Genomic DNA, 12589 nt, shown 5'->3' on the forward strand with positions numbered 1-12589 from the left:
AAATTAATATAAACAAGGACTTCCTGAGGTCTCACATACCTTCTCCTCCTTATCAAACTCCCTGTTACTGAAGAACCAGTCGTACTGGGGAGGAAACAAACACAAACTCATCTCTGACTCATTAATAAAATGACGTTTCAATAACAGGAGGAAGCAGCTCTCACATGTAAGATCAGCGTCTCCACGATCTTGTAGCGGTCAGGCATGTGCGTCACCATGTCGGTCATGTTGTCCTCAGACGTCCTCACCAGAGTGGGACCAAACACCAAAGCCAGGTTCCTCGGCTCCATCTGGAGGTAACATCAGAGTTAAACATGTTTCTGTCACAGGGTAAAGATTTTAAAACCACTACAATCAAACAGCTTCACTCATGTCACCTTGTTCTTGTCAGAGTTATCCGCCACCTTCTTCAGGTGACCCACCAGGAACTTCATGGTGTGGTAGTAGTGATCAGGGAGGTCGTGGATCTGGATGGAGACAGACGAGATAAAAGAGATGGAGAAACAGGGAGGTTAGTTTTAAATGAATTTAGAAAAATTAATTCTTGCTTCAAGTGTTTGTGTCCTTGAAGACATACCAGCTTCTTCATAGTCTTCAGTCTGTCCTCTGCGTCTTCTATCCGGTTGGCATCGATAAAATCGTTGTATTTGTCTGCAGACAGAGGAGTAGTGTGAATGTTTGTGGTATGATTTGTTCCTCATTCTGCCCAGCAGAGGGCGCTCAAGTGACACAAAAATACCCAACAGCATCTTCAGTGTTCAAATTTAAAAGTGATGCATTGAATGTTTCAGCTGCCGCAAAGACACAAAAACAGGCATGATGTGAGTATTGATGGAGGTAAATGAGATCAGCAAATTTCACCATGTGAAGACTCAAAATTAGCTCCTTTATTTATTTAATACTTGAATGTATTTTGCTTGGATACTGTCCTGCATGCATCTGTATGTTTCATTATGATCCATTATGCAGGAGCACACAATGTGCTGTCTGTGCAAAAGAAAAATGCCATCAGGTGCATTTGTTTACCTGCTTCTTTGCGTTAATAACTGTGCACATATATAAAAAATATCACCCCGTGGGGCTTTAGAGGCTCTGCAGAATCCACTTTGACTCCTCGCCCCCCACTGGAGTAAATCCAGCTCCTCTTCCTCTCTTTAATCCCAACTGCACACGCTCATTATGATTCATGTAACCTTTAAAGCCAAAAGCTGAACTCACCGTCTGTAAACAGCGGCTCCGGCAGCTTCCGGAAGAAGGATTTCAGCAGACTGCTGATCACGTTCAGGTCCTGCCACCTCTGCAGAGAGGAAGAGGAGGGGTTCAGGTTATTTCACTCCAGCAGAAAAAGATAATTAACACACCTGATGATTTCAGTCTCAGGTTGGACTCAGACAGATGTCAGCACCTCCTCCGCCGTGTTGATGTCCAGGCCTTTGTTGAGATGCTCCTGCAGGTTGGACACCATGGCGTTGTTTCCTGGCACCCTGTAGATTCCTGTGTACTCCAAACCGATGGTCTCCACCACGCCGCAGCACAACTCCACGATCAGAGGGACAAACTTTGAGGAAGAGAAAGAGATGAACGCAAAACAAGAAGAGAACGATTCAAAACAGAGGATTCATTTATTTCCTGTCAAAACATCTCATTACACTTAAAATAAGCTCACTTTGTGGTTGACAGCAGGCTGGCAGTCCTCCAGCCGCACACCAAAAGCCTTTGGACTTCCTGTCTTCTTGGCCTTCTTCATGATGTTGATCCCCCACAAAGCTTTGTTGTCATCTGAGCGCACATAAATAACCAGCAGAGTCAGAAACTGCACGCTCATCTTTAAAGACACAACAAAAGCCAATCAAAGCTCGTCTCATTCACCTGTTCGTGAGGATCGGTTCACAGAGGTGTTGTCAGTCTTAGCCAGGAGGAAAGGAGGCATCATACGATGAGCTCGAGGAGAGGTGTCCGGTTTATTTCCTGTCAGGCTGAAGGAAATGAAAGATACAAAGAAAAGTTTGTTTTCATGATCTCATCTTCAGAAAAAAGAAGGAGGCCTTGTTATTTCTGTTTTTCAAAAACTATGATCTAATGATCAGAGAGATTGTTTCTGACAGCGTCCAGCCCCGAGCTTCAGAGAATGAGATGTTCCTGTAAATGTGACCTCTGACCTCTGTGCTGACCTGTGCTTTCTGTAGTCATTCAGCTTCTTGTTAATGAGCGCTTGTCTGGAGAACCCGATTTCCTGCAGCAGAAACAGATCACAGTTAGTCTCCTGTGTGTGTGTGTTTCTTTGTGTGTAGCTGGACTCGCTGTGTGTGTGTCTCACCTCGTTGTCTGTCTTGCTGTTCTCCCTTATGACTCTGATCCAGACCAGCATGTCGTCCCGGTCCTCGGCCTGCAGCAGGTACTCACAGAAGTCCTGCGTGGTCAGCCTCAGGGTGTTCTTTCGTTTGGTTTCACTGTAGGCGATGTCGATGAGACAGCCGCGAATGCTGATTGGAGGATGTTCGTCCTGGCCTGGCCCCGCCCCCGCTCCGTGGAGGACAGCTTCCCGCTTGTCCTTGTAGAGGAAGAGGGAATGGGAACGCAGCACAGAGAAGACGCGCTTCCACGGCCGCATGCCACCTCCGACTTTCTGTGAGGAGAGAAATAAGACGGAAACATCCGTCTGACTGTCAGGAGGATCAAGACCTCTCTGAGAAAAAGAGAAGAAAGGTGAGGTGAGGTGAGGTAAGGCTGCTACCTTCCCCTTATCTGTGAGGATCTGCTTGTAGTGCAGCCAGCCTTCCTTACGGACGTCGCTGAAGGTGATGGTTCCCAGCTCAGATGTGGAGTGACGTTTGGAGCGAGCCTCCTCCTGAGCTCGCAGACTCTCCAGAGACTGAAACACAGAGACAGTGGACGAAAGGTCAAACCCAGAGTCAGATAGGTTGTTAAAATACAAAGAAATGTATGCTCGTGTGGTAAAACTTGCAGACTCACCCCATCTGTGAAAAAGCTCTTGACCCTTTTTGGTAGTTTACTGAGGAACAGAAAAGAAAGTTACGTGACCAAAAAAGAGTTACTTGATTATTCTGTCATTTTAAGATGATTTTAAGGGAACCTGCTCAAAATCTTTCTCTGAAACTCTAAAGAGCCCCTGACTTACGAGAAGACTCGGCTTTCTTCCCTGAAGTTATTCAGGCCCTCGTCACATGACTTGGATCTCTCGGTGGTGATGGCGAGCAGGTAGGAAGAGCGACGACCTTTGATACTTCCTGAGGAGAGACGAGACGAGTCAGAGAGGATGATGAGGGAGACAGAGAGGGTGAGGAAAAATGAGATGAGACACAGAATGAGAGAGAGATGAGTGGTTAAAGGGATTTCTGACAATGTGATGATGATTGATGCTTGATAAAGGATCGACACATAAAATAGATTAGAATAAGATGATGAGATTAGACAGAGGCTGATGCTGGACAAACATTGGAGAAACACTCTGTGTGTCGGTCTCAGACTCACTGCAGTCCTGAGAGCGAAGTCGCACAATGGGGGAGATGGAGGTGAGGGTGGGGGAGACAGAGGTGGTAGTGAGGGTGGAGGCCTGGGAACTGGACACCACAGAGCAGGCGGGGACATGGGAGGCCTGTAGGTCAGTGCTAGGATTGGTGGGTTCATCTGAAAGGTCATCATCACAGGTAAGCAACGTGAAGACACGAGACAGAGTTATGAACAGGTGAGACGACAACAGGAGGAGGAGTTCTGTTTGTTTGTTACAAAGATATGGATTTTTTTTTTTTTTGCTGTAGTTCAGCCTCCATCCACTAGCTGGAGCTGGAGCTCTGGTGAATGTCTCCTGCCAAAATGCTCTAAAGCTCTACACTGCAAAAACTGAAATCTTATCAAGTGTTTTTGTCTTATTTTCAGTAGAAAATTCCTTTTTAGACTCAATATGAGCCAAATTCACATTACCAATCCAGAAAAATGTCTTGTTTAAAGTTTTTTAAGGACAAAAATGAGGTCTGAATTGCTCGTAACCAGTAAAAAAATCTGCCAATGGAACAAGAGAAAAGTTACTTGTATTAAGACATTGTTCTAGTCTCAAGGAAATTTTCAATCAATTTTTTCTTGTTCCATTGGCAGATTTTTTTACTGGTTACAAGCGAATCAAACCTCATTTTTGTACTCTGATAACTTGAAACAAGACATTTTTCTGGATTGATAAGTTGAAAGTGGCTCATATCGAGTATAATAAGACTATTTTTACTTTAAAAAAGACAAAAACACTTGATAAGATTTCATTTTTTTGCAGTGTACTACCTGGATATAAAGAGTCACACCTTCCCATCTTTCTTGTCTTTAAATATTTTAGGATTTGGGTCCTGTTTTTATTAAGAAACCCTAACTCTTAAGATTTGGATGCAAAAAAAGCCAAAACACCCATAAAGTTAATGCTTGTTCCTGACTTCATCTTTACTTTCCTGATTTCCAAAAATCAAACTCCACCTTCTGTTGTTCTTCAAACTACTTGAACATTTAACATCAACACAGTTTAACAGAAAACCACATAAACTGAGAAGATGAGCGTTGATGCGTCTATGACAGCTATAAACACAACAAAACAATAATCACAGATGCAGAGAAGAAGCACCATCACATGGATGTGATTTGAAATATTTAAAGCTCTGTAGCAACAGACTAACAAATATTTCTAATTTATAAGGACTGAAAATGCCATGGAGTTAAATCTGATTTCTCTGTCTTTGGTCTTGACTCCATCTTCTTCCAACTCTGTTCCTGTTTACAAGCTTTCAGAATAAAGATGTGCAATTATTAATGAAGTCAAGAATAAATCCAAGCTGTCCTTTCATCCTGGAAGAGCCTGTCAGAGGCTTTTACACCAGCCGAGCTGACGCTGCTGTGGATGCTTTTAAGACGCACTCAGAATAAAATGCAGACTCCAGCTTTGTGTTGTTCGTGTAAACTCTGACGCAGGACCGTTTGTGTTCATGCAAGTGGAGTAGAGAAAAGACAGAAGAGCTGCAGGATATATCGCTTTGCAGCTGCAAAAATCACTTTGTAAGAGATTAAAAGTAAACATCAACAACTCTTAGTGTTTGTGTTCCCTTAACGTCTTAAGCTTCTTCTGCTTTAAAAAACTCTAAAGGTTAAATAAACTGAATGTTTCTAATGTTTCTTCATGAAGGATTAACTCAGGACTCCACAGCATTATCAGGACACGCTGAGTCAAAGTTTAGAGTCTGTTGCTACAGAGGAAAGGTCACTAACCTATGAAGGGGATAGAGGACAGGGAGTTGTAAGCATGCTGAGCCAGGCTACCATTAGCCTTGCGGTTTGGTCCAGGCCCCCCAGAGACCGGCGAAGGTGTCCCGGGTGAAGGTGTCAGAGCAGGCGGCTCAGGTGACTCCACAGGTGAGGCGTAGTGAGGATGTCTGATGGTCTGAACGGGCGTTCGTCGTCCAGACGGCGGTTTCTGCCTCAGGATGACCTCCTGGTTCAGAGAGATGGGGGAGATGACCTCCCTGTCCTCCCCCAAGCGAGCTCTCTCCTCCTCTGATGCCGACAGGGCCGGGGTGGACTGGGGCCGGGGGATCTCAGTCCTGCTGGGGCTCCAGGTGAGGTGGGGGCCGCTGTATCCAGGCTCCTTGAAGGAGTGCGCCTGCTGGAGGAGGTGACCAGCTTTACGAGAGAAGGAGGGGCTGTAGCTTTGGTAGCCCACCAGCTCCTCACCTTTCACTCTTCTGGTCTGGGGTTCAGCTACCTGCTGACCTGACTGCCTGCCACTAGGAGGCGCTGTGGAGGTGGCTGTGATGGGGCTCGTCACTGTGGTTTGGTGCTGATGCCCTGCAGACGCTCTCTGGTCTTTCTGATCACTGAACTTCGTGGTTTGAGTTCCCTGTGTGGACTGATTGAAGCGTTGAGAGACCAGCGCCGAGGCTTGAGCCAGAGTCTCCACAGAGCGCCCGTAGTTGTGCTCGTACTCTGCGTAGGCCGCCAGCAGGTTCTCTGAGCATGACCTGCTTCCTGGTCCTGAGACTCCCCCCCAGCCCCCGAGCCAGTAGGAGTCATGGGAGGCGGCAGCTGCCTGGTGGTGGTGCAGGAGCGTTTCTCTTCGGCGCTGCTCTGCAGAGGTTGTGGAAACAGGTGCAGGTCCAGGGCCCAGAGCCAAACCCAGCCCCAGCTCTGCCAAACGGTCCTGAGAGATGCTGCGGTGTCGGGGGGACATGGACTCTGCAGCCTCCGCCTGGCTGTAGTACCAGTCTGACAGAGCCTGGTGGCAGAGAGCGTCGGCTCGGGAGCGGGAGGAGGCTGGCGTGCTGCTCTTCCTCGATGCAGGCAGGGTGGCAGAGGCGATGGCAGCGTTGTGGTTCGCGAAGTGAAAGTCCAGCGCATTGATGGCAGAAGAGGAGCGTCCACGATGACGCCCCCACTGAGCGAAGTGAGAGTCCTCAGGACCTCCGGACCAGCCGGAGGTGGGAGGGGAAGCAGCAGGGGGGCGGTTATCCAAAGGGGACGTGGTGGGTCCGGGTCGGCACTGCCAGTTATCCAGAGGAGTGTGAAGGCTGTCGCTGGGTGGGGGGGCAGAGGTCTTTGTGGAGGGGTAACAGAGAGGAGGCGGCTCAGGGAGGTGCTGAGCCACACCTGCGTACGGCTCGTTGCCTTTCAGGTAAGCATCCTGGGAGTACGCCTGAGGACGGAAGTGTTAGGACAACATGAAAACAGAGCAGAGAGACCAAAGCAGCTGGAGGGATCAGTCAGAGGAGAAAGAGGCAGATGCAGCGTGCACAGAGCAAGAAAACACTGTTCTGTTTGGCTTGATTTAAAGTTTACAACCAACACCTCCCACACACTCAGTCACCACCTTCTCAAAATCTCATTTACTCTTTTTTCCGTGCATGCACATTCTAAATATCCCAAATTTAACTATGTTAAGTGTCTGTAAGAGATCCAATATCCATGCTCTTTATACATTGACACCCTAGCTAACTGCAAACAGATTCAACCAGTGCAAGGTGAAAGAGTCGGAGAAAGAGAGAAGAAGAAGAAAAGATAATACTCACACTTACCAACTGCAACACATCCTCGTCTTTTGGCATGATGGAGAGCTCCAGGATGTTTCCACTACAACAACAAAGATCACATTTATAAAAAAAAACCACACAGGTTAAAGGTCAGGAGAGGAGAGGAGGTGTAGTTTTTTTTTTTACTCTACCTGTTTTGGATGAGAGCGATCACTTGAGAGTAGGTTTTTCCCAAAATGCTCTCACCGTTCACCTTCACCAACCTGTCACCTGTATGGCACACACAGATATAAACACGTTTAGATTCTTCCTCTAGTTTACAGATTTCTGAGTGGATTTACTGTTTGTGCAGCAAAGAGAGAAAGCAAGAGCTCAACTCTACCTGTTTTTCATAAACTGTGTGTAAATGTCTGTGTCTACCTGTCCGCAGTCCGGCCTCCTGAGCAGGGCCGCTGTCTTTGACACTCTTGACAAAGATGGTGTCCATCGGCTCCAAACGAGACTGCTGACAACCTGTTAAAACAAACATTTAAAGATGTGTTTACTTATTTTAATGCAAAGCAAAGATAAGAGCTTAACACAAAACAGAACACAAACACACCTTTCCCTGTGGAGTTTCCGTTCTCTTCATCCTGTGGGAGAAACACAGAGGAGACGTTAAAGAGGGGGACCACAAGGGGTCGCTGCTAAGCTCGGGTTTACCCCAGGTACAGTGACTGATCTGAATGAGTTTCTGTCTCTCTCACAAACTGTTCCCCTGTTAGTTTAACTGTCTGTCTCTCTTTCTGTCTCATGCCGGGTCGATCCTCAGGCTTTGATGCTCTGCTGACTCGACTCATTCCTGACTCGGACGCACAAAGAGCTCTGAACAGTCTGCAACTGCACAACACCAATCTCTCCCTGGGCCAGAGTGACATTAACACACCGTCAACATCCCTACGTTGCACACGTGAGTTCAGCAGCAGTGTGATATGTTGAAAGTTCACATAAAGGGCTGACTCACACCTGGTGACTTCTGGGTAATATCAAGAAGCCGCAAAATAATCCCTGAGAGGTCACCAAAAAGTTCTTTCAAAGAGTCTGACAACATAACAAAACCACCACATGAAAGTTTTCAGCTTACAGCTTCAAGTCTTGACACCAGGAACCAGGGACTAACTTTAGTTCCAGGTTGAGATGTCTGAGATGAACCCTTTGAGTTCTCACCTTAAAGCTGTGGAGCGAGGACTCTGGTGGGTAGACGATGAAGTGACGCAGAGTGAAGCCAAATCCCTGCGAGTTCTTCTGGACAAAAATGGTCCGTGGGCCCTGCCATGACACGCCCTCCACCTCACCCGACGACAGCGGCCGGCGTCTGATTTCGTTGGATGCCACCATTCCATCTCTCCGCCCTTTGGCCTGGAAGAAGAGCAGAAAAAAGAGCAGGTAAATCCTCAGCTTCCTTTTTCTCTCAGCTTGAAATTGATCAGACGCTTACAGCTCGGGACTTGAAGTCAGCTGTAAGCCTCATGTCCAGTGTTCCTCAGCTTTGTGACTGTGACTGAGCGTTTGTACAAACCTGAATACATTTAAAGGAAGTGTGAGTGGGTGGATGTGGGCGTCAAGGGTCCATTCACTCAGGACTCTGCCCAGATCCGACCCAGGTTATTCCACCTATGCCAGGAATTTCTCTGACTTCCTTTTTTCAAAGAGGAAGCTCTATTTTCACAGAGAAGCTCACGTATAACCACATTAACTGCCACCGCCCAACAATGGCACAGTTAAAAATATAAGCCGTCTATAAATATCAGCCGTGGAACAACAGGAAATGATTAGGACCCATAAACACAGATCTGGAAAATCAGAGTGAACAATGGACAAAGAGAGATCATAAACGTGATACTGATCGTCCTATAGGCTACACCAGGTGAAAATACTCACACACGCACGCACACAGTGGATCCTTAAACACCCGACACACCTCAGTCATAACCTCACAGGATCTCTAGTATTCTCTTTTGTGATGTTTCATTGAGGGACAAAAAACAAAAGATGCTTTTGTGCATCTTAATAACAAAAATAAAAAAGAGAAACGATGAGTTTAGGTGAGGATATGACAGCGTAAGGTGACCAGCGTGATCTGCATCAATCTGAACAGTGGTAACACACGGCAATCAAAAAAAATGCTTTAAAGGCAGAAAAAAAACTGCATGGAAAATGTGCTCCACAAATTATAGAAAAAAACCTCTTAAAGCTAAAGAAAAAGGGCTTCATATTGAAGCTCTATGCCTTAAAAGATTGTCTTTTTTAATGTGTGTGTATGTGGTTTCTGGTGCTTCTGCAGCCAGCCTCTAGTGGGCACTTGAGGAACTGCATGTTTAATTTTCCTGTATTTTAATTAAATTTGTAATTAATTTTTCTGTGCGCCCTCTTAAGCCAGAAGACCACGTCTTCAAGTATGAGTGCAGAGCACACCTGTTGGTGGATTTTTATTTTGTTTTGCAATAAAACTTGGATTTACTTTTGATGAATATGATAAACTGTTACATTTCCCGAAGGAGTAAAAACAAAGAAGGTTACAGGACACACCTGTTTTTTGAGTTTTTGCTTCTTTAGCAAAAAAACGCTACAAAATGAGTGGGTCTGTCAGTCATGGTATTAGTGCTGGTTTAAAGTGCTAAAACTTATTTATGTATAAAAAATGCACAACTACTTTAGAACTAGCTTGTGATACACAGGAATATCTTAGGGTTTAGTTAACTACTAGCAGGGTGCTGCAGGTCGCTTGTCCTAGACTACGGGGAAATTAGAATAAGATGTTCAAATATGAGATACCTGCAGAAAAATAAGATTAAAATAATAACCTGACAACAGAATTGATGAAAAGATATAAATAGAGTTATGTAATGCAGCAGCCTCCCCCAGTCTCCCACCTCCCCCTTCACAGGTGGGCCCCAGTGTGGATCTGCAGGTAACACTGTTTTCCTTTAATGCAAAAGACTTTTATTCTGACATGAAGCCACTGCATAAAGAAGGAAAACTTAGATATTATAGAACCAGGACACGCAAAGTCACACACTCGTTCAGAAAACATAGATCAGTCGACTCAGCCGGTTATGAAAACAACAGGAAGTCTCTTTCTTTGAGGCAGGAAGTTCAGAGGCGTGATTTAGGGAAACCTTCGCCTCTAAAAATAGTCCCAAGGAAAGCAAGGAAGAGACACTTTCCAGAGAGGGAAGCCGATCATGTAAGATTGATTTTCCATTATATGAACCAACAGTTTGTCCTCTGTTATCACGGCCAGGCTGCTCAGAGGGCGGACTGTCTGAGTGTGTGAAGCTGCTAAATGTGCAGAAAAAATCAAATCAGCAGATTAAAGGTTTGAATCACTGACGGACTTTAAAACTTTATAAGGAGTGTTATATAACACATTTCATCCTCAACAACACAAAGAAACAACCTCTGAGGGCTGCTGCCCACTGACGTTTCTCTGTTTGTGTCTGTGGGTGAGTGTGTGAGTGTGGAGAGAGTCGTGTTGTGTACACCCTCAGCATGCATGAAGTCATCGCGTCTCTATGTGTGTGTGAAGTAGTCAGACACTGTTGTGTTAGGCTCCTGGTCATGTGACATCTCTGCAGGTGACATTTCACACACGAGTAGGTGCACACCTCTCACACACACTCAGACGGTGAAAGGCCAACATGTCACAGAGTGTTTAACAGCCAGCTCGATCTCATTACACAAAACTAACAACTACAAAATCTTCGACAGAGTGAAACAAACTCTGAGGCTGGAGGAGAGGAGGAGGACGGATGGAGGAGCTGATTTTTCTTTTCCTCACAGGTGCAGGATGTGTGCAGAGTGACATTTTGTGTATAAAAAAAACACACAAGAGTTTTAAGGATTATGAAAAGTTACAGCATCATGCACCTACATTTCATCTTTCATCTGAAAAATGATTTTTGGTTTTTCCTTCTTGCACACGTGAAGAGTTCTCATGTGATCTTTGCTCCCTTAGGACATCATTAAGATCCCCCATGACCCAACCTTCTCATCCTCCTTCTCCTCTCCTCCTTTCATTTGTCCAATTCGTACCGAGGACTGAATTGCGAACCCTCTCCGTTGTGTACTGAATTTATTTTCCTCGTCTGACATTTAGACTGCAGCGGGATGAACTGAACCGAGAGAAAGAGTGACAGAATGCAAAAAGACATAAATCCAGGCTGCATGCGCTCGTCACGTAACACAAACTGACAGAGACTTTGTGTATTTACACACACAGTCACACACAGTGGGTACTAGACTCTGGATTACAAAAACAGACACTCAACCAGCGTGCAAACACAAACAGAAGGGTGTGTTAAAGACAAAGGTTTGATCCTCCTGGAACAGATGATATAAGAGCAACACACCCACATGTGCATATATAAGGTTTATATAAAGCTACAGGAGTGTGTGTGTGTGTGTGTGTGTGCATCGAGTGTGAGGGCATCAGCCTCGTCCCCTCAGCGCTACATTATGTAACACACACACACAGACACATACACACATGAATGAATCAAAGACCACGTGCTGCATCTCGCAGACGGTGACAGGCTGGTCATAACTGCCTGTTTGACCCCCTGACATTGGCTGAAGTCACCCCTGAAGTCGAAACCTGTGATGCCAACTCTGACTCCCGAGATGCCGACGCAGAGTTTGAAGGAGAGCACAGACGATAACTCTATCTCAGGCTGACAGGGAAGGTTAAAAACAAACAGCGGAAGTGGCATCCCAGAGGAAACACACCTGTCCACAGTCATCAGATCAGACGGGCTGTGAGGAGCCTTCACGACCACGACAGGCGCGTCTGTTTTAGGGTCTGTGCAGGGATGTACTGTGGGAAAAATCCTAAACTAGTCCCAGAGCTCAGCTGATCCCATACAGAACTGAAGACTTAACAATAACACAGGTTAGTGGAATGATCATCACACTACAGTCAAAAAAAGTCAAGGAACGTCTGTTATGATTTAGTTGACTACATTCAGCCATGTTTCTCTACATAAAAAGGGAGTATTATGTTTTTTTTGTTTGTTTTTAGTCTTTATTCTTTACCTTTGGTGTCCCCGTAGTATATTTACATAATTTACAACTCAAGAACTGCTTTCACTCACTGATCTTTTCATAAACTCTTATTTCAGCCTCTGCCTGAAACTTTTAGCTGCTGTCTCTTTAAGAACCCCTGCTTTACAAAGCTCCTTCACTCTGATTGGCCAGCTCTCTGGAGGCCTATCAGGGGTGGAGACTAGAGGTGTCCCAGTCCGATATTAATATCGGATATCGGTCCGATATCAGCAAAAAAACAAATATCGGTATCGTATCGGAATGCATCTAAAATCTCAGATATAAGCACACCGATATAAGCAGTCCATTCCAGACTCCGCTCCTGCTGTTTTTATTTGATTTATTTAGGTTATTTACTGGGTTTTCTAATTTATTTTTTGTTTTATTCAATTACTAGTATTTTTTATGTTTAATGTTAAAATTTTTGTTACCCATTGGTTCATAATAAATGGGTCAGTTTTTCCTCATACCTAATGTTGCTGACTACTGTTCTT

General features: G+C 45.3%; 1 protein-coding gene across 5 annotated transcripts in view; it reads right to left on the reverse strand.

Annotated features, from left to right (window-relative positions):
- The window catches only part of LOC141785019 (rho GTPase-activating protein 23-like), a 32075-nt gene that overhangs the window by 3587 nt on the left and 15899 nt on the right, over positions 1 to 12589 (reverse strand). For 2 of the 5 annotated variants that reach the window (XM_074663082.1, XM_074663085.1), the window contains exons 2-21: positions 8220 to 8411; positions 7615 to 7645; positions 7434 to 7526; positions 7205 to 7283; positions 7053 to 7113; positions 5260 to 6679; positions 3493 to 3648; positions 3140 to 3248; positions 2974 to 3013; positions 2735 to 2872; positions 2318 to 2626; positions 2172 to 2233; positions 1870 to 1976; positions 1667 to 1779; positions 1406 to 1558; positions 1219 to 1297; positions 578 to 651; positions 378 to 467; positions 165 to 290; positions 40 to 84 (exon numbers count right to left, since the gene is read on the reverse strand). In XM_074663082.1, the coding sequence (XP_074519183.1) occupies positions 40 to 84; positions 165 to 290; positions 378 to 467; positions 578 to 651; positions 1219 to 1297; positions 1406 to 1558; positions 1667 to 1779; positions 1870 to 1976; positions 2172 to 2233; positions 2318 to 2626; positions 2735 to 2872; positions 2974 to 3013; positions 3140 to 3248; positions 3493 to 3648; positions 5260 to 6679; positions 7053 to 7113; positions 7205 to 7283; positions 7434 to 7526; positions 7615 to 7645; positions 8220 to 8411 (3477 nt within the window). The remainder of the gene's footprint in view (positions 1 to 39; positions 85 to 164; positions 291 to 377; positions 468 to 577; positions 652 to 1218; positions 1298 to 1405; positions 1559 to 1666; positions 1780 to 1869; positions 1977 to 2171; positions 2234 to 2317; positions 2627 to 2734; positions 2873 to 2973; positions 3014 to 3139; positions 3249 to 3492; positions 3649 to 5259; positions 6680 to 7052; positions 7114 to 7204; positions 7284 to 7433; positions 7527 to 7614; positions 7646 to 8219; positions 8412 to 12589) is intronic. The other 3 variants (XM_074663084.1, XM_074663083.1, XM_074663086.1) reach the window with 2 other exon arrangements.

This window comes from Halichoeres trimaculatus, unplaced genomic scaffold, assembly GCF_033239565.1.
Source record: "Halichoeres trimaculatus isolate MK-OKI-2021-1 unplaced genomic scaffold, fHalTri1.1 fHalTri1_scaffold_23, whole genome shotgun sequence".
Taxonomy (NCBI): Eukaryota; Metazoa; Chordata; class Actinopteri; order Labriformes; family Labridae; genus Halichoeres; species Halichoeres trimaculatus.